The 25,527-nt window shown below is 37.7% G+C and overlaps 2 protein-coding genes across 3 annotated transcripts in view; both read right to left on the bottom strand.

Annotated features, from left to right (window-relative positions):
- LOC143851367 (uncharacterized) overlaps window positions 1–25,527 on the bottom strand; it is a 39,442-nt gene that overhangs the window by 3,559 nt on the left and 10,356 nt on the right. The gene's annotated exons all lie outside the window — the stretch shown is intronic.
- LOC143851366 (uncharacterized) lies at window positions 16,878–25,521 on the bottom strand. Its single transcript, XM_077360768.1, has 3 exons — window positions 19,760–25,521; window positions 18,983–19,435; window positions 16,878–18,766 (listed from the first exon to the last, which is right to left on the bottom strand). Exon 1 carries the CDS (start codon window positions 25,407–25,409, stop codon window positions 24,255–24,257), a length of 1,155 nt encoding a protein of 384 aa, XP_077216883.1. The 5' UTR covers window positions 25,410–25,521; the 3' UTR covers window positions 16,878–18,766; window positions 18,983–19,435; window positions 19,760–24,254.

Genomic DNA, 25,527 nt, shown 5'->3' with positions numbered 1-25,527 from the left:
CAGATTACGTCTTTCCTAAAATAAAAGGGATAAATGATGAGGTTTCGTAACTTCCCATAAAAGAGGGATGTTGAAATCGTGGAACGAACGGTAAGGGTGAGCTGATCGTTGGTAACAGCTCTAATAAGAGAAAGTGAAGATCGTGAAATTGAAGATAAGCGATGAGTTAGCATTAGCCAACGACACCAAGAAGCTCTATAAATAGAGGAAAGATACTTTTGAGAGGGACCGGATCATTTGGAGAGAAAACGACGCAAAAGGAAGAGAAGAACCAACCAAAAAAAAAGAAAAAGGCAAAAAGGCAAACAAAACAAGACTTCTCAAACTAGCATTTTTCTTTTCCCTATTTACCGACTTTCTCCAAGAAGCAGATAAGTACTTTTGAGTCTCTCCTCGGAGATTTAAAAGGAAGAAGACCTTTTCTTACGGGAGAAATATGATGAAGATGTTAATCTTAAGATCTTAAATTAATGTGCAAATAGATCCGTGCAAATAAACTAGAATACAAAAGAAAGATTGTGAGACTTACCTCGGTCGGCCATGGTGGTGATCGATCGGGGGGTCTTCTATTGCCTCTCTGGTCCGCCTGGTGGGAGAAATCTCCCTTTGGTCAGTTTAGATGGCAGCAGAGACGAGCCCCTCTATTTATAGAAAAAGACCTATCGTTCCACCCACAATAAATCCTAATTGGCTTAATCTATTTAACCAACGGATGTAGTTGAATCTAGGGCTACATTAATCATCCATGTCTCAATAAGGATGAGATGCACTGATTACCTTAAAATACCCTTCACTGATCACTGTGGAAACAGGTAACTCCAGTAATTTCATATTTAATCTCATTCTTCAATCTAGACTGTCGATCTTAGATCAATGATTGACAATATAAGATCCTACGTTCTCCCACTTGGCAAGCATTGAACATAAGACTAACCTTGATACATATCTAGACTGGAAGACTTCTTGGCCAAATAAGATTAATGTGATGACATCTCAAAAACAGGATCACATCTCACAAGATTCTAACAACGAACCATAGAGGTCAATACTGCATCAAACGGTATACGACCAAGTATGATCACAATTACTAGAAATCTCGTTCACAAATGATCGCCGACAAGCATGGAACGTGTAGTATGGAAATAGCGTGCTTTATGTGATCATTTTACGCTAAATCCAATATTGGTCAACCTTTGTGCTTTTCTCCTGAAGCTCTCATGTGAATAATAATCGTCGTGCTTAACTGTAAAACTTAAGGCACTTTTGCTTCTTACCTGAAGCCCTTATGTGACTATTACCATCATGCTCAAGAATTAATGCTTCTTACATGGAGTCGACTACTACGGTCATGCTTAAGTATGAAACTTAAGGCTTTCATTCTAGGAATATTTCCACAATTATTCTAGGAATATTTCCACAATTACCCAAATGATAACACATTCCTTTACCGATATCAGAATTTTTTATTAAATCAATCCGGCTGCGCTCTAAGTAACTTTAAGAGCTGCCTACGTACCCGGAATTGGGATCAAGCCTGCACGTAGTTCTTGTTATTCTTTACAATATGTCAAAATTAAAATGTGCTCTCAGTAACCAAGTACATTAAAGGATTAATCAACTGAAAATGGTCTCTGTACTTCGATAAATTATTTTTGACCAATTTTTATTAGCTCTAAGAAAACTTTCTCCATTTACTACTTGAAAAGTGACTTCATCTTTAATTTGGAGCCTCGGGCTTGTGAACATCCACTGCTTTTTTCTTCTTTTCTAGCCAAGCTGGATATTGGCGACACTCTATCTTCCTATGTCCCTTCTTCCTGTAATGGAATCATTTAATAACATGGCTATTCTTAGTCTTGGGATCATGTAGCAGCTTCGATGTGTTCAGCTAGAAAGGTTCCTTAAAGTTTGGCTTCTACCTTTGAAAAGTGAACTCTTTAGCTTTCTCATGTTGTATCACGTAAGCACTTTTAGTTCTTTCTTTCTTCAAACGATCCTCGTCTTGGACACATACGGAGATCAGCTCATTCAGCTCCCACTTTTCCCTAAATGCATTATACGTGGTCTTTAGTTGTCCAAATTTTAACGGAAGTAAATTCAAGGCCAAGGTACTATAAATGAATCTGATATGTCTACTCCCAGAGACCTAAGTTTAGATCCCACGTTTATCATTCGTAAGATGTGCTCGCTCACACTTTCGTTTCCATCACATTTCATGTTAATCACGGTATTCATTAAAATTCCAGTCTATGCTTTCTCATATTCAACAAATTTTTGCACCACCACATCCAAGAAATCCTTGGCTCATACTCAGGAATACCACCCCTGATTACCTCAGACATATACCTACACATGATTAGAATACATATTCGATCGGCCATCACCCATCTTTCATACTTGGCACTCGCTTTACGAGAGCAATATTCTCATTGTTTGGGCGGATCATCTTCTCTAAGATCCAAGTCAAAATCCATGATCCCTAGAACAATCGCTGAGTGTCACTATCGATGGTAGTTGACTAGGTATAGATGAAGCGTTGATTACTATAAAAGTCAAATTGAAACTACGTCACCGACGATTTTATCTAGTTTCTTTTAAGAATCCCCTCGAAGTCCTACCACATCCATGTAATCTCTCCTTTGGGATAAGATCATAATGTGCAACGGTCCTGTCTAGAATTTTACAACAATTTCTTTAATCAATTCACTAGAAGTTCAAACTACATCTAAGTAATCAACTACATCTAAGTCATCTCTCCTTTGGGATAAGAACACAACATGCAATAGTCCTTTCCAGAACTTATCGCAATGCCGACCGATGCAAAATACAATAGCTTTTGAAAATATCAATACCTTTGGGTTGAAGAGATCTTCTAGGCTATTAGACTTTCTTCGATTGCATGTGTCGTCTTGAATTGAGCCAAGTAGGGCTTTCCTTTGGGCCAACCATTACCTATTATAATTCAAAATGCAATTTCCTAAAATGATTTGGAAAGTCATTTAGTTTCCGTGAATGGAACACTTTGGTGGTTAACCACTCACTTCAACTCTTTCCAGATCATGTGAATAGGACAATATCAATGCTTCCACTTTTTTAATGATAATTCATCATATAGAGTTTAATTATTGTTATTCACATGCTATAATTCATAGAAGATTTATTTAGCAATAGTAAACCTAATAAAGCAATATTCCATGAATATCCTTGATACTCAACTCAACTCAACTAAGCCTTTGCCCCAAACTAGTTGGGGTCGGCTGATGAATTCTTTAGAAAATTTTCATGAAGAAGGGAGAAAGATCATAAAGATGACGGTTCGCCAAAAAGAAGGAAAAGAGGATCCCTATAGAATCTCTTCCCCGAGCCTCAGCAGGTAAAAGACCTTTCTCGTTCAGTAGAAAAATGATAAAAATGGTGGTTACCCAAAAGGAAAGAAAAGAATATCCCTTTAGAATCTCTTATTTGAGATTAAAAAAGGAGATGACCTTTCTTCTAACGGAGAAAGCTGATAAAAATGACGGTACCCAAAGAGGAAGTAAAAGAAGTTCCCTTTAAAGTGTCTTCCTAGAGAAAACCTTTCTCCTCCGGGAGAAAGATGATAAAGATGATGGTTCTAAAAAAGGAAAGAAAAGAAGATCCCTTTAGAATCTCTTCCTGTATACTCAAGTGGGTGAATACATTTTCCTCTTGGAGAAACATGATAAAGATGATGGTTCCCAAAATGGAAGGAAAAGAAAATCCCTTTAGAATCTCTTCTTAGAGACTAAAGAGGGAGAAAAATTTTCTCCTCTAAGAGAAAGATGATAAAGATGGAAATTCTCCATAAGGAAGGAAAAATAAGGAAATGATAAAGATGACGGTTCCACAAAAAGAATGAAATAAATATCCCCTTAGAATCTCTTCCTTAAGCTTCGAAAGGGGGAAGACCTTTCTGCGTCGAGAGAACGGTGATAAAGACGGTTTCCCAAAAGGAAGGAAAAAACACTTTAGAATCTCTTCAAGGAGACTCAAAAGGGAGAAGGTCTTTCTTCTCCTAGAGATAGATGATAAATATGACGTTCCCCGAAATGAAGGAAAAGAGGATCCCTTAAGAATCCCTTCCTAGAGACTCAAATGGGAAAGTAAGGAAAAGAAGATCCCTTAAGAATCCCTTCCTAAAGACTCAAATAGGAGAAGACCTTTCTCCTTCAGGAGAAAGATGATAAAGATGACGGCTACCCAAAAGAAAGGAAAAGAAGATCCCTTCATAATCTCTTCATGGAGATTCAAGAGGAAGAAGGCCTTTCTCCTCAGGGAGAAAGATGATAATCATGACGGTTTTCCAAAAGGGAAAGAACATCCCTTTAGAATCTCTTATATGAGACTCAGAAAGGAGAAACCTTTTTCTGTTAACTCCTTAGAATCTCTTCATGGAGACTCAAAAGGGAGATGGCATTTCTCGTCCAGAAGGAAGGAAAAGAATATCCCTTCAAAATCTCTTCCAAGAGACACAAGAGGGAGCATACATTTATCCTCCGTGAGAAAGAGGATAAAGATGGCGGTTCATCAAAAGGAAGGAAAAAAAGATCCCTTAAAAATCTCTTCTTAGATAGCTTAAAGGGACAAGACCTTTGTCCTCCGAGAGAAAAATGATAACGATGGCGTCGCCCCCAAAGGAAAAGAATATCCCTTCAGAATCTCTTCCTAGAGACTCAAGAGGGAGAACACATTTCTCCACCGGGAGAAAGATGATGAAGATGACGCTTCCCTAAAAAGAATGAGAAGATCTCTTTAGAACATGTTCCTGGAGACTCAAGAGGGAGAAGACATTTCTCCTCCAGAAGAAAGACGACCAGGACGATGGTTCCCAAAAAGGAACAAAAAGATCCCTTTATAATCTCTTCCTAAAGACTCAGGAGGGAGCATACCTTTTTCCTTCAGGAAAAAGATGATAAAGATGAGGGTTCCCTGAAAGGAAGGAAAAATAAATCCTTTTATAATCTCTTCTTGGAGACTCGAGAGGGAGAAGACCTTTATCCTGCTGGAGAACGGTGATAAAGATCGTAGTTTCCCAAAAGGAAGGAAAAGAAGATTCCTTTAGAATCTCTTCCTGGATACTCAAAAGAGAGAAGACCTTTCTCCTCCATGAGAAAAATAATAAAGATGATGGTTCTAGTTAACTTACTAACTTCTCAAAAAGCTTAAGCTGTTGGAGAAAGGCGTTATTTATCTTTTAAACTTTAACACTCCCCCGCACGTGTGGCCCACTTGGCAAACACGTGGCACATGTGGTCCCACTTTGGGCTGACCATCGCATGTGGATTTTTACTGTCCCGGAGGTTTTAACCCGAGACCTTTGGTTCTTATACCATATTAACTTACCAACTTCTCCAAAAGCTTAAGTTGTTTGAGAAAGGCGTAATTTATCTTTTATACTTTAAAAGGTCCAAATGGGAAGGAAAAGAAGATCCATTTATAATCTCTACGTCGAGACATAAGAGGGAGAAGACCTTTATCTTCTAGGAGAAAAGATAATATAGATGACGGATTCGTAAAAGGAATCTCAGGAAGATCCTTTAGAATCTCTTCCTAGAGACTCAAAAGGGAGAATGCTTTTCTGCTCCGGCAGAAAGATGACAAAGATAATGGTTCCCCACAAGGAAGGAAAAGAAGATCCCTTTAGAATCTGTTATTAGAGACTCAAGAGGGAGAATACCTTTCTCCTTTGAGAGAAAGATAAGAATATCCCGCAAGAATCTCTTCATAGAGACTCAAGAGGGAGACGACCTTTATCCTCCGTGCTAAAGAGGATAAAGATGACGGTTCCTCGAAAGGAAGGACAAGAAGATCCCTTAAAAATCTCTTCTTAAAGACTTTAAGGGAGAAGACCATTCTCCTCCGTGAAAAAGATGATATGATTCCACAGAAGTAAGCAAAAGAGCATCCCTTTAGAATCTCTTCCTAGAGCTTCAATAGGGAAAATACCTTTCTCCTCAATAAGTAAAATGATAAAGATGACGATTCCCCAAAAGGAGGAAAAGAAGAGCCCTTTAGAATCTATTCCTGAAGACTCAAAAGGGATGTCTTTCTCTTCAGGGAGATAGATGATAAAGATGACGGTTCCCCAAAAGTAACGAAAGTATCCCTTTAAACTCTCTTATTAGAGACTCAAGAGGGAGAAGACCTTTCACCTCTTGGAGAAAGATGAAAACGATGATGGTTTCTTAAAAGGAAGGATAAGAAGATCCCTTTAGAATATCTTCCTTGAGAATCAAAAGGCAAAAGACCTTTCTCCTTAGGGAGAAAGTTAATAAAGATGATGGTTCCCCAAAAGGAAAGAAAAGATGATCCCTTTTGAATCTCTTTCCAGAGACTTAATAGGGTGAAGACCTTCCTCCTCCGGGAGAACGATAATAAAGATGACGGGTCCCCATAAGAAAGGAAATGAAGATTTGTTTAGAATCACTTTCTAGAGCCACAAAAGGGAGAACTTTCTCCTTCGGGAGAATAATGATAATGATGATGGTACCCCACAAGGAAAGAAAAGAAGATCCATTTAGAATCTCTTTCAGAAGACAGAAGAGGGAGAAGACCTTTCTCCTTTGGGAGAAAGATGATAAATACGACGATTCTTTAAAAGGAAAGAAAAGAAGATCCCTTTCGAATCTCTTCATAGAGACTTAAAAGGGATAAGACCATTCTCCTCCGAGATAACAATGATAAAGATAGCGATTTCTTCAGAAGGAAGGAAAAAAAGATACCTTTAGATTCTCTTCGTAGAGACTTAAAAGGGAGAAGATCATCCTCTTACGGGAGAAAGATCATAAAGATGACGGTTACCCAAAAGGAATGAAATGAAGATCCCTTTAGAAGCTATTCCTAGAGCCTGAAAAGGAAGAAGACCATTCTCTACTGGGAGAAATATTATAAAGAAGATCCCTTAAGAATCTCTTCATGGAGAGTCAAAAGGGAGAAGGCCTTTCTTCTCCAGGAAATAGATGATAAAGATGACGGTTCCCAAAAAGAAAGGAAAATAAGATCCCTTAAGAATCCCTTTCCTAGAGACTCAAATGGGAGAAGACCTTCCCCCTTCGGGAGAAAGATGATAAAGATGACGACTCCCCAAAAGAAAGGAAAAAGAAGATCCCTTCAGAATCTCTTAATGGGGACTCAAAAGAGAGAAGGCCTTTCTCCTCAGAGAGAAAGATGATAAGCATGACAGTTTCCCAAAAGGAAGCGAAAGAAGATCCCTTTAGAATCTCTTATTTGAGACTAAAAAAGGAGAAGACATTTCTCCTAACGGAGAAACCTGATAAAAAGGACCGTTTTCTAAAGGAAGTAAAAGAAGTTCCATTTAGAGTATATTCCTACAGAAGACCTTTCTCCTTAAGGAGATAAAGATGATGGTTCACTAAGAGGAAGGAAAACAAGATCCCTTTAGAATCTCTTCATACAGACTAAAAAGGGACAAGACAATTCTCCAATGGGAGAAAGATCATAAAGATGACGGTTCCCCAAAAAGAACTAAAAGATGATCCCTATAGAATCTCTTCCACAAGCCTCAAAAGGTAAAAGACGTTTCTCCTTCAGTAAAAAATGATAAAAATGATGGTTTCCCAAAAGGAAGGAAAAGAAGATCACTTTAGAATCTCTTATTTGAGACTAAAAAAGGAGAAGATATTTCTCCTAACGGAGAAAGCTGATAAAGATGCCGCTTCCCGAAAAGGAAGTAAAAGAAGTTCGTTTAAGAGTGTCTTTCTACAGAAGACCTTTCTCCTCAAGGAGAAGATAAAGATGATGGTTTACTAAGAGGAAGGAAAAGAAGATCCCTTTAGAATCTCTTCATAGAGAGTTAAAAGGGAGAAGACCATTCTCCTACGGGAGAAAGATCATAAAGATGTCGGTTCCCCAAAAAGAAGGAAAAGAGGATCCCTATAGAATCTCTTCCCCGAGCCTCAAAAGGTAAAACACCTTTCTTCTTCAGTAGAAAAATGATAAAAATGATGGTTCCAAAAGGAAGGAAAGGAAGATCCCTTAGAATCATTTCTTGCACTCTCAAAAGGGAGAGGACCTTTCTCCTCCGGGAGAGTAATGATAAAGATGACGGTTTCTTAAAAGAAAGGAAAAAAAGATCCCTTCAGAATCTCTTAATGGAGACTCAAGAGGGAGAAGGCCTTTCTGCTTAGGAAGAAAGATGATAAGCATGACGGTTTCCCAAAAGAAAGGCAAAGAAGATCCCTTAAGAATCTCTTATTTAAGACTAAAAAAGGAGAAGACCTTTTTCCCTTGGGAGAAAGATAGATGATAACGATAATAGTTCCGTAAAATGAAGTAAAAGAAGATTACTTTAGAATCTATTCCTTAAGACTCAAATGGGAGAAGACCTTTCTCCTCAGGGAGAAGGACGATGGTTCTCCAAAAGGAACGAAAAAGAAGATCTCTTTTGAGACTCTTCTTAGAGACTTAAAAGGGAGATGACCTTTGTCCTCCAGGAGAAATATGATAAAGATGATGATTCCTCAAAAAAAGGAAGAAGATCTATTTAGAATTTCTTCCTAGAGTGTTAAAACAGAGAAGACCTTTCTCCTCCGGGGAAAGATGAAAAAGATCACTGTTTCCCAAAACGAAGGAAAAGAAGATCCCTTCATAACTTCTTCCTGGACCCTCAAAAGGGAGAAGACCATTTTCCTCTGGGAGAAAGACGATACAGATCACGATTCCTCCGAAGGAAGGAAAAGAAGATCCCTTTAGAATTTCTTCCTGGATCTTCAAAAGGGAGAAGACCTTTTTTCCTCTGGGAGAAAGATAATAAAGATCACGGTTCCCCAGAAGGAAGGAAAAGAAGATCCCTTTAGAATCTCTTCATGGAGCCTCAAAAGGGAGAAGACCCATCTTCTCCAGGAGAAATATGATAAAGGCGACGATTCCCTGAAAGGGACGAAAAAAAGATCATTTAGAATCTCTTCCTCGACACAAAAGAGGGAGAAGACCTTTGTCCTCCGGAAGAAAGATGATAAAGATGGCAGTTCCCAAAAGGAAAAAAAAGAAAAGAAGATCCCTTTAGAATCACTTCCTGGAGCCTCAAAAGGGAGAAGACGTCTCTCCTCCGGTTCCCCAAAAGGAAAGAAAAGAAGATCTCTTTAGAATATCTTCCTGGATCCTCAAAAGGAAGAAGACCTTTGTCCTCCGGGAGAAAGATGATAAAGATCAAGGTTCCCCAGAAGGAAGGAAAGAAGATCCCTTTAAAATCTCTTCGAAGATCCTCAAAAGGGAGAAGAATAAGATCACGTCTCTCCAGAAGGAAGGAAAAGAAGATCCCTTTAGAATCTTTTCCTGGATCCTCAAAAGGGAGAACAACTTTGTCCTCCGGGAGAAGGATGATAAAGATCATGATTCCCCGGAAAGAAGGAAATGAAGATCCCTTTAGAATCTCTTCACGGAGCCTCAAAAGGGATAAGACCTATCTCCTCCGTGAGAAAGATGATAAAGACGACGGTTCCCGAGAATAAAGGAAACGAAGATCCAGTTAGAATCTCTTCCTCGATACACAAGAGGGAGAAGATCTTTGTCCTCGAGAAGAAAGATGATAAAGATGGCAATTCCCAAAAGGAAAGAAAAGAAGATCCCTTTAGAATCACTTCTTGGAGCCTCAAAAGGGAGAAGACCTTTCTCTTCCGGGAGAATAATGATAAAGATGATGGTTCATCAAAAGGAAGGAAAGGAAGATCCCTTTAGAATCTCTTCCTAAAAACTCAAAAGCAAAAAGACCTTTCTCCTTTGGGAGACAAATGATAAAGATGGTGGTTCCTTAAAATGAAGGAAAAGAAGATCCGTTTAGGATCTCTTCCCGCAGACTCAAAAGAGAGAAGACCTTTCTCCTAAGGGAGAAAGATGATGGTTCTCCAAAAGGAACGAAAAGAAGATGTCTTTTAAATCTCTTCTTAGAAACTTAAAAAGGAGAAGCCCTGTGTCCTCCGGGAGAAAGATGATATATTTTACAGTTCCCCAAAAGAAAGGAAAAGAAGAACCCTTTAGAATTTCTTCCTGGAGACTTAAAACAGAGAAAACCTTTCTCTTCCCGGGGAAAGATGATAAAGATTATTGTTCCCCAAAAGGAAGGAAAAGAAGATCCCTGTAGAATCGCATCCTGGACCCTCAAAAGGGAGAAGCCCTTTCTCCTCCAGGAGTAAAATAATAAAGATGACGGTTCCCAAGAAGGAAGGAAAGAATCCCTTCCTAAATCCTCAAAAGGGAGAAGACCTTTTTTCCTCCAGGAGAAAGATGATAAAAATCACGGTTCCCCGGAAGGAAGAAAAAGATGATCACTTTATAATCTCTTCTTGGATCCTCAAAAGGGGGAAGACCTTTTTCTTTCGAGAGAAACTTAATAAAGATCATGGTTCCCCGGAAGGAAGGAAAACAAGATCCCTTTAGAATCACTTGCTAGAGCCTCATAAAGGGGAAGACATTTTGCCTCCCGGAGAATAATGATAAAGATGACAGTTCCCCAAAAGGAAGGAAAGAAGATCCCTTTAGAATCTCTTCCTGAAGACTCAGGAGGGAGATGACCTTTCTGCTCTGGGAGAACGATGATAGAGATGACAGTTTCAAAAAAGAAGGAAAAGAAGATTCATTTAGAATCTCATCCTGGAGACTTAGAAAACCTTTCTCCTCCGGGAGAACAATGGTAAAGATGATTGTTTCTTCAAAAAGAAGGAAAAGAAGATCCCTTTAGAATCTCTTCTTAGAGACTCAAAAGAGAGAAAATCTTTCTCCTCTAGGAGAATGATGATAAATATGACGGTTCTCCAATGGAAGGAAACGAAGATCCATTTAGAATCTCTCATTAGAGGTTCAAATGGAAGAATCGCTTTCTCCTAGAGGAGAAAAATGATAAAGATGACCGTTGTTCAATGGAAATGAAAAGAAAATCCCTTTAGAATCTCTTCCTAGAGACTCAAGAGGGTAAAGACATTTCTATTTCTGGAGAAAGATGATAAAGATTATAATTCTCCAGATGGAAGGAAAAGAAGATACCTTTAGAATCTCTTATTAAAGACTCAAGAGGGAGAAAGATGATAAAGATAACGGTTCCCCAAAAGGGAGAAAAATAAGATCCCTTCATAATCTCTTCCTAGGTCTTCAAAAGGGAGAAGAACTTACTCCATCAGAAGAAAAGGGGTAAAGATGACGGTTCTCCAAAAGGAAGGAAAAGAATATCCTCTAGAATCTCCACCTGGAGGCTTAAGAGTAGGAGTGCAACTCAGGTCGGCTTGAGGCCAACCCGAACCCGACCTGACTTTCAACCCAATGAGGTTCAACCCGACCCGAGGAACCCTTTTTTCCAACCCGAACTCGAACCGACTTCAACCCGATCCAACCCGAGATTTTAAGCTTAGAAAATAAAAAATTATTAAAAATGTCAGGTTTCACTCAGGTCGGGTTGCCCATGCCCTCAACCCGAACCTGACCTGAACTCAACCCGGGTTGAGAAAACTAAACCCGAACGCGAAACCCGAACCTGACGCGAACTCAACCCAACCCGGCTTTTTTTCGGGATGAACCCGACCCGAGTTACACCCCTACTCAAGAGGAAGAAGACGTTTATTCTCCGGGAGAATCAGGATAAAGATGATGATTCCCCAAAAGGAAAGGAAAGAAGATCCCTTAAGAGTCTCTTCTCAGATGCTTAAATGGGAGAAGACCTTTCTCGTCCCAGAGATAGATGATAAAGATTACGGTTCCCCAAGAGGAAGGAAAAGAAGATCCCTTAAAAATCTCTTTGTAGAGACTTAAAAGGGAGAACACCATTCTCCTCTGGGTGAAAGAACATAAAGATGACAGTTTCCTAAAAGGAAGGAAAAGAAGGTCCCTTCTCCTCTGGGAGAAAGAACATAAAGATGACGGTTTCCTAAAAGGAAGGAAAAGAAGGTCCCTCTACAATCTCTTCCTGGAGATTCAAAAGGAAGAACACCTTTCTGCTATGGGAGAAATATGATAAAGATGAAGGCTCTCTAAAAAGAAGGAAAAGAATATCCCTTTAGAATCTCTCATTGAAACCCAATAGGGAGAATATCCCATTAAACTCACTTCTTGGATACTAAAGAGGGAGAAGAGCTTTCTCCTTCGGGAGAAAGATGATAAAGATGATGGTTCCCCAAAAGGAAAGAAAAGAAAATCCCATTAGGATCTCTTCCTCTATACTCAAGAGAGTGAATACCTTTCTCCTCTGGGAGAAAGATGATAAAGATGATGGTTCCCAAAATGGAAGGAAAAGAAAATCCCTTTAGAATCTCTTCCTAGAGACGAAGGAGGGAGAAAAAATTTCTCCTTTGAGAGAAAGATGATAAAGATGGAAATTTCTCAGAAGGAAGGAAAAGAAGATCCCTGTAGAATCTCTTCCTGGAGATTCAATAGAGAGAAGACCTTTATCCTTTGGGAGAATAATGATAAAGAAGATTCCCCAAAAAGAAGGAAAAGAACCCTTCATAATATCTTCAAAAGAGACAAGGCCTTTCTTCTCCGGGAGATAGATGATAAAGATGACGATTCCTCAAAAGGAAGGAAAAGATCCCTTTAGAATCCTTTCCTAATGACTCAAAAGGGAGAATACCTTTCTCCTTCAGGAAAAAGATGATAAAAAAGACGGTTCCCCAAAAGGAAGGAAAACATCCCTTTAAAATCTCTTCTTAAAGACTCAAGAGGGTGAAGGCCTTTGTCCTTGAGGAGAAAGATGATAAACACTACAATTCCCCAAATGGAAGCAAAAGAAGATCCCTTTAGAATCTCATATTGGAGACTCAAGAAGCAAAAGACCTTTCTCCTTGAGGAGAAAGATGATAAATATGATGGTTCCCCAAGAGGGAGGAAGAGAAGATTCCTTTTGAATCTTTTCTTAGAGACATATAAGGTAGAAGACCTTTCTCATGTGGAAGAAAGATGATAGGGTTCCCAAAAAGGAAGGAATAGGGGATCCCTTTAGAATCTCTTCTTAAAGCTTCAAAAGGGAGAAGTACTTTCTCCTCAGGGAGAAAGACGATAAAGTTGACGGTTCCCCAAAAGGAAGGAAAAGAAGATCTCTTTAAAATCTCTTCCTCGAGGCTTAAAAGGGAGAAGGCATTTCTCCTATAGGAGAAAGATGATAACAGTGACGGTTCCGAAAAGGAACAAAAAGGAGAAAGATAATAAAGATGAAGGTTCCCCAAAAGGAATGAAAAGATCCGTTTAGAATCTCTTATTGGAGACTCACAAGGAAGAAGATGATAAAGATGATGGTTCCCCAAACGAAAGGAAAAGAAGATCCCTTTTGAATCTTTTCTTAAAGACTTAAAAGGGAGAAGATCTTTCTCCTCCGGGAGAAAGATAACTAAGATGGCAGTTCCCCAAAAGGAAGGAAAAGAAGATCCCTTTAGAATCTCTTCTTAGAAACTTAGAAAACCTTTCTCGTCCGGAAGAAAGATGATAAAGATGACAGTTTCTTCAAAAGGAAGGAAAAGAAGATCCCTTTAGAATCTCATAGTAGAGACTTAAAAGGGAGAATACCATTCTCCACCAGAAGAAGGATCATAAAGTTGATGGTTCCCCAAAAGGAATGAAAAGAAAATCCCTTTAGAATCTCTTCCTAGAGACTCAAAAGGGAGGAGACCTTTCTCCTCCGAGAGAGATGATGAAGATGACTGGTTTCCAAAAAGAAGGAAAATATCCCCTTTAGAATCTCTTATCGGAGATTCAAAAGATAGAAACCCTTTCTCCTCCAGGAGAAAGTTGATAAAGATGATGGTTCCCAAAAAGGACGGGAAATAATAGCGCTTTGGAATCTCTTCTTGGATATTCAAGTGGGAGAAGACATTTCTTCTCCGGGAGAAAGATGACGGTTCCCCAAAAGAAACGAAAATAAGATCCCTTTAGAATCTCTTACTGGATACTCAAGAGGGAGAAGACCTTTCTCCTCCGGGAGAAAAACCATAAAGATGATGGCTTTCTCCAAAAGGAAGGTGTTAAATATAGAAGATCAAATAATACCATCTCCATCAGCTCAAGCTTTTGGAGTAACTGGCCGTTTCGCATGGTATCAGAGCCAATGGTCCTGAGTTCAGACCTCCTAGATAGCAAAAATCCACATGCAATTGCCAACCCAGCCGAAAAGTGGGGCCACATGTGCCACGTGTAGGTCAACCCGTGAAAGAGGGGCTACACGTGAGGAGGAGTGTTAAAGTATAAAAGATTAATTAACACCATCTCCATCAGCTTAAGCTTTTGGAGTAACTGGTCGTTTCACATAAGGAAGAGAAGATCCCTTTAGAATCTCTTCCTAGAGACTCAACAGGGAGGGAGAAGACCTTTCTCTTTCGGGAGAAATATGATAAAGATGACGGTTCCCCAAAAGAAAGGGAGTGGATTTTCTCAATGAAAACAAGAAAAAATGAATAAATATCTTACATTAGAGATTCTCAAATAGAACAAGAAAAAATGAAAAAAATATCTTACATTTTCTGAAATGTAAGATATTTTCAATTAACTAATCATTCAACTGCGAGCACAGCAATTTCCAACACCAACCAATGTAGATATCAACATGCCAAGCTAGCTCCCACACATGTGCCAACTAGCAATAAGTAGAGATGCAATCATAAAATAGATATAAAAGGAAACAGGGGGGAAATAATCTAGCTATATGTGATTGAAATCTTAAATTAGGTAGAAATACATAGGGAAAAATGAGCTTGGGAAGCTTCTGTTGTCAAAAAATGACTACATAAACATTTGGAATGGTGCCCAAAAATGAGACTCATGGAAGATTGTACAAGCACATTAAAAGAGAGGACTCCCAACATATTCACAAAAACATATGGTAATATTCGTTAGCAAATGGTCATGACCTCCCAATAGTAAAAATTAAGAGCTAGCATGTAAATGAGTAACTACAAGTCAAACTAGAAAACAAAAAGAAAAAATTGAAGAACGAATTTGAAAAACTTTTTTTCTTTAGCGGGTCAAGAATCAGGTTTAGAGCCACGTATTCTCTCATTTACACTCTTTTCCTAGTAAGGAGCGGTTTGTTTTGGATTTTAAGAATTGATTTTGCGTCCAGAACTGACATTTTGGGTCCAATAATCAGTTTTGGACTCAAAATCGATTCTCAAAAACCCAAAACAAATAGGGCCACTGGATTTTGAAAAAGGATTTCTAAGACTGATTATTGAACTCAAGAGTTCATTTAATTTCAAGTCTACTAATCAGTTTTGGACTCTCAATCAGTTCTCAAAATCCGAAACAAATAGGGCCGCAATGGCACAAAATTAATTGATTAGTTCAAAGTGCATAGTAATGCACTGCAGAATAATGTATACTTGCATATAAAAGATGTGCAAGAAAGAACATGTGATGTATGATAAATAACAACTAAATAAGTAATATTTGACTAAGCCGCTCTTGAACTGAAACAAGAAATTATCTTAAGAAGAAGTGTTCACAAGCAGTTGACTGAGAAATGCATGCAGGTAGAAGTGACGAATGGATTGCTTAATATATTAATAAAGGTTGCAAAGATCAGATAACAAAGAAAAGGGATTTAAATAGAACATTTAGAAATAGGATCATGTCAGATAATAAGAGAGGAAAGAAGCTCTAAACTCCACTGCTTGATTTCTCAAGCATAAAGCAAGAAGGATCTGGTGCTCCAAATTCTAAACACTACCATGTGATTTGTAATGCATCATAATAAATGGTTTATGTTGCTTAGAGCTATAAAAACAAATTATTAATATTCAAAAGAGAGAGAGAGAGAGAGAGAGAGAGAGAGCGACAGAAATATTATGTCACATACATTCATACCTAAGGTTTCAATGATCATATGACAAAGAAAAAGGATTTATAAAGAGCATTTAGATCGTAGGATCATGTAAGATAATAAGAGAGGAATGACGCTCTAAACACCACCAGTTGATTTCTCAAGCTTAAAGGCAGAAGGATCTGATGCTCTAAACACTATGAATCAATCATTACAACTGCTCTAAAAATTCCTACAATGGTTCAGTGAGACCTATCCAACTAAAGTTCCCTACTTCCGAAGAAAACAGGATAACCTTCACTCCTATAATTAAGCACTTAGACTCGTACAATTAAACATGACAGACTCCACTAGGTAGACTCCTATCCAGCTAAAGTTTACCCCACCCAACTTCCAAAGAAAGCAGTCCCCTACTTCTACCATACGTCCTTCCACTTGGGTTTCTTTACCCCACTAAAAGGCAATGGAGTAGCTACTTTTGGATTCTGAAGGCTTTGAATGGGTTTCTTCATCCCACTGAAAGGCAAACGATTCTCAAGGATTTGAATGGGTTTCTTCATCCCACTGAAAGGCAAACGATCCTGGTCAATTCCCTTTTCAGTTTTCACCACTCCATTCTTTGTCAATGGAGCAGTTACCTTTTGGATTCTCAAGGATTTGAATGGGTTTCTTCATCCCACTGAAAGGCAAACCAACTTGGCCAATTGCCTTTTCAGTTTTCACTTGAATTGGTCTCTTCATCCCACTGAAAGGCAAATGAACCTGGCCAATTGCCTTTTCAGTTTTCAGCACTCCATTTTTTGGCAATGGAGCAGCTACTTTTGGATTATCAAGGCTTTGAATGGGTCTATTCATCCCACTGAAAGGCAAACGAACCTGGCCAATTGCCTTTTCAGTTTTCACCACTCCATTGTTTGGCAATGGAGCAACTACTTTTGGATTCTCACAGATCTGAATGGGTTTCTTCATCCCACTGAAAGGCAAACGAACCTGGCCAATTGCCTTTTCAGTTTTCAGTACCACTCCATTCTTTGGCAATCGAGCAGCTACTTTTGGATTCTCACGGATTTGAATGGGTCTCTTCATCCCACTGAAAGGCAAACATCACTCTGGCCAGCTTTCAGTAAATTTGAAATAAAAAACTTATAATCATACAAGAAAGATAAATAACTAGAATGAAATACAAATAGTTCTACTCATTGTTTATTGTCCATATGCCCACCCCTGTAGCCGTCCTAGCTTCCCAATGTGCATGTCCCCCCATTTGCCGATTGTTAATGCTGCTCTAATATATCCCCAACAGCTTTGGCAAAAGACATTTGGTCTTCCATCCTAATAACCGGATCTGTAAAAAGCAAACTCCAGTTGTGTCCTTACATTAGAAGATATGTCTGAACTGTTGTTTTCCAGTTATGAAGAAAAAGAGTTCGTAAATTGTTCCGAAGAGAAGAATTCTTGCATGTCAACTGGATTTAACCTGCTACGATTTTCACAAATGTATCAGTTCCATGTCTCACCCCCGTAATCTATATTTTCAACACCAAGTAAAAGTCAGAAAGAACCCACTGAACCTTAGGCATAGCTGCATGAAATCCAAATTCAATGTCAATTACATTCTAAAAATTCATCAAGAATACAGCATATCAAGGCACAATTAAGAGAGGACTTACACTTAATCTTGTACAAAATTTCCTCTGAGACATATCAAGGACACATATAGCATCCAAAAGCAGAGAATGGGTATCGATCAAGTGTGTAAGAGACCATGAATCAAACTACCATGAAATGGGTATTATTAAAGCTTTTAATTGAATGGAATCACCAAAACATTGACAATGAAGAAAATAAATGACAACCATCTAAAGAAAAGGTTACCAAGCAAGAGTTTTTATATACTGTGTGCGTTTGGAGTCCAGTATTTTTCAAAAAGTACAGTGGGCCCCCTTCATAGTTGCCATACATGGCCTGTGTGTGTTTTCCAAAATCAGTATTCACTTTTTTGTGAAGGGCTGAGATTAAAAAACCTTATTTTTCAGTCAGGCTAATAATCTCAACCATTCATCGAAAAGTGAATGGGCTGATTTCCAGGAAATCCACTCTGATTTTTTGTAAAATTCGTTTCAGATTGTGGCAGCCAATTTTGAACCCCTAACCAATTATTAGACTCAAAATGAAATGTAATTTTGGGTACAATAATCTGCTTGGTGCTGACAATCGGTTTTCACAATCTGAAACGAACAGGGACTTATGATTATAACAACCGATTGTGAGTGATAAACTGATTATCATACTCAAAATTACATTTGAACAAGGATACTGCTTAGGACAACATTCACCCGACGAAGCAGGTAGTCATCCAGGGTTTTAATTTTGGTTTGGCAACCAAGCAGGGTATTCGGCTGACATGGCACCCCAAAACTAACTAAAATATATGGATTAACCCGGCTTTTGGGCAACCAATTAGAGCAAAGGAACTTTTGCTGGAGGTTCTAACAGTGTAAAATACAACTCAACTCAACTCAACTAAGCCTTTGTCCCAAACTAGTTGGGGTCGGCTAATGAATCCTTTAGAAAATTTTCATGAAGTCGGATAAAAGTGTGAAATAATTTAAAATATATATATATTTTTAAAATATTTTAAATTAAAAAAAATCCCGAAAATTAGGTACAAAAAACCTGTGTATTCTATGTAAATCATAACATCCACTAGAAGAGCTTTCTCGGTTCTAAAAATTCCGTAAGCTAAATGTACACATCATAACATCTAAGGAACTGTTGGAACCATGTTGAAAGAGCTCTTATTTAATGAAACCAAGCAAACAAAAATATACCACCGTACTACAAAACATTATCTAATTTTAGAGGTTAGGTTCAATGCAAACTACAGTAAGGATCCACATTATGATCTATGCAAGGAAGACAAGAACACTGCAGAGGATTTAAAGTTTGTTGCATGAGTACACCCTACTTTTCACTTTGCTCCCCATTTTTTGCTTCCTGAGATGCAACAAAGTATAAAATCATTCTTCACTTTTCTGACAAAGAGTTGTTATTCGAATTGATAGAAAATCTATATATCCTACCAAATGTTGGTAAAAATACACTGGAATTTCAGATTATAATAATAAACAACACAAATAAAGCAATAATCCACATGTAACCGAACCAAAAATAATACAAAGAATCAAATAGTAAAGAGAGAGAATGACTTACGGTTAAGTCGAGGCACTGATCTAAACCTTAAGGAAAATATCGCCCTTGCATTTGACGAATCAACGGTGAAAATGGATTCTCTAGCATATGCCTCCATGATACAACTTGTCCGCTCTAAGGGGACGTGCACTTAAACAGCCCGAAACCCTTGAGAACATGCCTCATGTTTGAGGAATAAATTGGGAAGAAGAAAAAACTTAAAAGCATGAGTGTATGTACGAATATTTATAGGAATTGAAGATAATATTTAAGATACACTTCTCTTTAATTGTAACTTTTAAAATATATATATGACTTTTCGCATAAAGTAAATAAATAAATTTTGAATTTTTAAATTAAAGAAAAAGGTCAACAATAAGTAAAATAAAGATAGATCACCAAATTTTGGACTTGACGATGAACCTCTTCAACATCGATGCCAAACCCTCTCAGATCTCCTAGGAGTTGAACCACCTATCAAAAAAGAGAAATGTTATCAGCACTACTGTATTTTGATTAGGGCACTCCTCACTTTATTAAAAGTATGGTATGGTATCCGATCTAACCTATGGAAATGATTTTTGGGCCACAACCTATTTAGGCTGTGGCCCATCTAATGGACGGTTTGGATCATCCTATGGTGCGAACCAAACCGTACTTTTAATAAAGTGAGGAGTGCCCTCGTTAAAATACAGTAGTGCTGATAACATTTCCCTAAAAAAATCGTTCATTAATTTCTAGAAATGTTGATGCTCTGCCCGAAACAGAAAAAAAAATCAATTATATTAAGCTACTAACCAATCACACTTCATCTCTTGTAGCAGCATTAAGCACATCACACTCAATTATGTTATTATCCACACGAACAATTGTTGAAGATAAATTTCTCTTGGTAGCCTGAAAAACCATAAGACCTTTGATCTAAGAAAAGGTATAATGCATGAGTGATGTAGGGAAAGTGCAACGGGGAGTTGCTCAAGTGTGTAGAGACATGCTCTAATGTGTTTTGATGTAGATGTAACAAAGAAATCATAATCTTATGTGAGATTCCTTAAGTTTTCAAGTGGATGTGCATAAAAAGGGATTCGACCTTGAAATCTACTGTGATCAACACAACTCAGCAACAAATTCTGGACGTAATCTGGTCAGTCATAAACTGGTTTAAATTGGCATGTATAAACTGCCTTTTGCTATGATAAAATCCATCTGTCTGCCAGTGAGTGAGGCTTTAGAGCGGGCTTTGGACCCCTCTAAGATTCACCATGCAAACTATTTGTCTGTACCTCACTAACAGAGAATAGGATAACAATTTGCTTGATGTCAAAATTCATTTATATGAAACAAAAAACACCTACTCGGTTCACCTTCTTTCCAAGAAGCGCTTCCCAACAAAACACGTAGTTCGTAAATGGAAGGAAAGAAATGTTTAATGCTACCTAAATTTTGAAGGTTTCAAGTGTCGTTAAAACCTTGGAAATAATTATCTTCACCTGTAAAACAGCCAACAACCACGAAAATTATAATGTAATAAGAAAAATAAGGAAAATATATCAAAATGTTGAAAGTTACCTTCTTATGTTCCCGTTTGAAGGGAACAAATCTTCTCTATGGTTCTGGCACATTTGAAAATGGGTGCTTTTTATAGAGTGGAGAGAGGGACAACCACTTCTTTCAACAAGAACCATTTCATTCATAAACCCAATTTTCAAAATTAATATTAAAATTAGTAATGATATCGATAAATAAATTAGTATTTGTGGAGGCTATTGGATACCTCATGACATCATCTCATTCCCATTGATTTGTAAATATATAATGACAAAAAGATTTCTGTCTTTTTAAAAAAGAGTTTCAAAAATGGGAAAAGTCATCTACAAAACTTCAAAATCTCAATTTTATTCAATTAATTAACAAATATTAACGATAAATTGGGGAAACCAATATTTAATCTTGAAAAATGAATAAATAACTCGCAATATTTATCCACTTCGAACAGTAACTTCTATATATTTCCCTGCTAAATGACAAAATGTTAAAAAAAAAAAGAAAAACAATATATGGTGCTCCGACAAAATGTTAAAAAGGAAAAGTGAGCTTGGGAAGCTTCTATTGTCAAAAAATGACTACATAAACATTTGGAATGGTGCCCAAAAATGAGACTCATGTAAGATTGTACAAGCACATTAAAATAGAGGACTCCCAACATATTCACAAAAAAATATGGTAATATTCGTTAGCAAATGGTCATGACCTCCCAATTGTAAAAATTAAGAGCTAGCATGTAAATGAGTAACTACAAGTCAAACTTGAAAACAAAAAGAAAAAATTGAAGAACGAATTTGAAAAACTTTTTTTCTTTAAGCGGGTCAAGAATCAGGTTTAAAGCCACATATTCTCTCATTTACACTCTTATCCTACTAAGGAGCGGTTTGTTTTGGATTTTAAGAATTGATTTTGCGTCCAGAACTTACATTTTGGGTCCAATAATCAGTTTTGGACTCAAAATCGATTCTCAAAAACCCAAAACAAATAGGGCCACTGGATTTTGAAAAAGGATTTCTAAGACTGATTATTGAACTCAAGAGTTCATTTAATTTCAAGTCTACTAATCAGTTTTGGACTCTCAATCAGTTCTCAAAATCCGAAACAAATAGGGCCGCAATGGCACAAAATTAATTGATTAGTTCAAAGTGCATAGTAATGCACTGCAGAATAATGTATACTTGCATATAAAAGATGTGCAAGAAAGAACATGTGATGTATGATAAATAACAACTAAATATGTAATATTTGACTAAGCCGCTCTTGAACTGAAACAAGAAATTATCTTAAGAAGAAGTGTTCACAAGCTGTTGACTGAGAAATGCATTCAGGTAGAAGTGACGAATGGATTGCTTAATATATTAATAAAGGTTGCAAAGATCACATAACAAAGAAAAGGGATTTAAATAGAACATTTAGAGATAGGATCATGTCAGATAATAAGAGAGGAAAGAAGCTCTAAACTCCACTGCTTGATTTCTCAAGCATAAAGCAAGAAGGATCTGGTGCTCTAAATTCTAAACACTACCATGTGATTTGTAATGCATCATAATAAATGGTTTCTGTTGCTTAGAGGTATAAAAACAAATTATTAATATTCAAAAGAGAGAGAGAGAGAGAGAGAGCTACAGAAATATTATGTCACATACATTCATACCTAGGGTTTCAATGATCATGTGACAAAGAAAAAGGATTTATAAAGAGCATTTAGATCGTAGGAGCGTTTCGCACGGTATCAGAGCCAATGGTCCTGAGTTCAAATCTCCCGGATAGCAAAAATCCACATGCAATTGCCAATCCCAACTGAAAAGAGGGGCCACATGTAGGTCGACCCGAGAAAGAGGGGATACACGTGATAAAAGATTAAATAACACCATCTCCATCAGCTTAAGCTTTTGGAGTAACTCGTCATTTCACAGAAGGAAAAAAAGATCCCTTTAGAATCTATTCCTAGAGACTCAATACGGAGAACACCTTTCTCCTTCGGCAGAAATATGATAAAGATGACGGTTCCCCAAAAGAAAGGGAGTGAATTTTCTCAACGAAAACAAGAAAAAATGAATAAATATCTTACATTTGAGATTCTCCAATAGAACGAGAAAAAATGAAAAAAAAATATATCTTACATTTTCTGAAATGTAAGATATTTTCAATTAACTAATCATTCAACTGCGAGCACAACATTATCCAATACCAACCAATGTAGATATCAACATGCCAAGCTAGCTCCCACACATGTGCCAACTAGCAATAAGTAGAGATGCAATCATAAAATATATATAAAGGGAAACAGGGGGAAAATAATCTAGCTATATGTGATTGAAATCTGAAATTAGGTAGAAATACATAGGGAAAAATGAGCTTGGGAAGCTTATGTTGTCAAAAAATAATTGCATAAACATTTGGAATGGTGCCCAAAAATGAGACTCATGGAAGATTGTACAAGCACATTAAAAGAGAGGACTCCCAACATATTCACAGAAACATATGGTAATATTCGTTAGCAAATGGTCATGATCTCCCAATTGTAAAAATTAAGAGCTACCATGTAAACGAGTAACAACAAGTAAAACTTGAAAACATAAAGAAACAACTGAAGAACAAATTTGAAATTTTTTTCTATAAGCGGGTCAAGAATCAGGTTTAGAGCCTCAGATTCTCTCATTTACACTCTTATCCTAGTAAGGACAGGTTTGTTTTGGATTTTGAGAATTGATTTTGAGTCCAGAACTGACATTTTGGATCCAATAATCAGTGTTGGACTCAAAATCGATTCTCAAAAACCCAAAACAAATAGGGCCACTGGATTTTGAAAAAGGATTTCTAAAACTGATTATTGGACTCAAAATTTAATTTCAAGTCTACTAATCAGTTTTGGACTCTCAGTCAGTTCTCAAAATCCAAAACAAATAGGGCCGCAATAGCACAAAATTAATTAATTAGTTATAACTGCATAGTAATGCATTGCAGAATAACAACTAAATATGTAATAGTTGACTAAGCCGCTTTTGAACTGAAACAGCAAATTATCTTAAGATGCAGTGTTCACAAGCTGTTGACTGAGAAATGCATGCAGGTAGAAGTGAAGAATGGATCACTTTTGCAAGATCATATAACAAAGAAAAGGGATTTACGTAGAACATTTAGACATAGGATCATGTCAGATAATAAGAGAGGAAAGAAGCTCTAAACACCACCACTTAATTTCTCAAGCTTAAAGCAAGAAGGATCTGGTGCTCTAAATTCTAAACACTACCACGTGATTTGTAATGCATCATAATAAATGGTTTCTGTTACTTAGAGCTATAAAAACAAATTATTAATATTCAAGAGAGAGAGAGAGAGTGAGCTACAGAAATATTATGTGACATACATTCATACCTAAGGTTTCAATGATCATATGACAAAGAAAAAGGATTTATAAAGAACATTTAGAACGTAGGATCATGTAAGATAATAAGAGGAATGATGCTCTAAACACCACCAGTTGATTTCTCAAGCTTAGAGGCAGAAGGATCTGATGCTCTAAACACTATGAATCAATCATTACAACTGCTCTAAAAATTCCTACAATGGTTCAGTGAGACCTATCCAACTAAAGTTCCGTACTTCCGAAGAAAACAGGATAACCTTCACTCCTATAATTAAGCACTTAGACTCCTACAATTAAGCATGACAGACTCCACTAGATAGACTCCTATCCAGCTAAAGTTTACCCCACCCTACTTTCAAAGAAAACAGTCCCCTACTTCTACCATACGTCCTTCCACTTGGGTCTCTTCACCCCACTAAAAGGCAATGGAGTTGCTACTTTTGGATTATGAAGGCTTTGAATGGGTTTCTTCATCCCACTGAAAGGCAAACGATTCTGAATGGGTTTCTTCATCCCACTAAAAGGCAAACGATCCTGGCCAATTGCCTTTTCAGTTTTCACTACTCCATTCTTTGGCAATGGAGCAGTTACTTTTAGATTCTCAAGGCTTTGAATGGGTTTCTTCATCCCACTGAAAGACAAACGAACCTGGCCAATTGCCTTTTCAGTTTTCACTACTCCATTCTTTGGCAATGGAGCGGCTACTTTAGGATTCTCACGGATTTGAATGGGTTTCTTCATCCCACTGAAAGGCAAACGAACCTGGCCAATTGCCTTTTCAGTTTTCACCACTCCATTCTTTGCCAATGCAGCTATTTTTCGATTTTCAAGGCTTTGAATGGGTCTCTTCATCCCATTGGAAGGCAAACGAACATGGAGAATTGCCTTTTCAGTTTTCACCACTCCATTCTTTGGCAATGAAGCAGCTACTTTTGGATTCTCAAGGCCTTGAATGGGTCTCTTCATCCCACTGAAAGGCAAACGAACCTGGCCAATTGCCTTTCCAGTTTTCACCACTCCATTCTTTGGCAATGGAGCAGCTACTTTTGGATTCTCACAGATTTGGATGGGTTTCGTCATCCCACTGAAAGGCAAACGAACCTGGCTAATTGCCTTTTCAGTTTTCACTACTCCATTCTTTGGCAATGGAGCAGCTACTTTAGGATTCTCACGGATTTGAATGGGTTTCTTCATCCTACTGAAAGGCAAACGAACCTGGCCAATTGCCTTTTCAGTTTTCACCACTCCATTATTTGCCAATGCAGCTACTTTTCGATTCTCAAGGCTTTGAATGGGTCTCTTCATCCCATTGGAAGGCAAACGAACATGGAGAATTGCCCTCTCAGTTTTCACCACTCCATTCTTTGGCAATGAAGCAGCTACTTTTGGATTCTCAAGGCTTTGAATGGGTCTCTTCATCCCACTGAAAGGCAAACGAACCTGGCAAATTGCCTTTTCAGTTTTCACCACTCCATTCTTTGGCAATGGAGCAGCTACTTTTGGATTCTTAAGGCTTTGAATGGGTTTCTTCATCCCACTGAAAGGCAAACAATTCTGGCCAATTGCCTTTTTACTTTTCACCACTCCATTCTTTGGTAATGGAGTAGCTACTTTTGGATTGGGTTTCAGATTTGGTGTCACTAATTTGTAC

This window comes from Tasmannia lanceolata, unplaced genomic scaffold, assembly GCF_043159265.1.
Source record: "Tasmannia lanceolata isolate RefF3 unplaced genomic scaffold, GAP_Taslan_0.1 ptg000018l, whole genome shotgun sequence".
NCBI lineage: Eukaryota > Viridiplantae > Streptophyta > Magnoliopsida > Canellales > Winteraceae > Tasmannia > Tasmannia lanceolata.
This window is presented reverse-complemented; position numbering and strand designations above follow the sequence as displayed.

What these genes read in the sequence shown, in the direction of transcription:
- LOC143851366 (XM_077360768.1), bottom strand. Translation starts at nt 25,409, where the DNA reads ATGAAGAAACCCATTCAAAGCCTTAAGAATCCAAAAGTAGCTGCTCCA.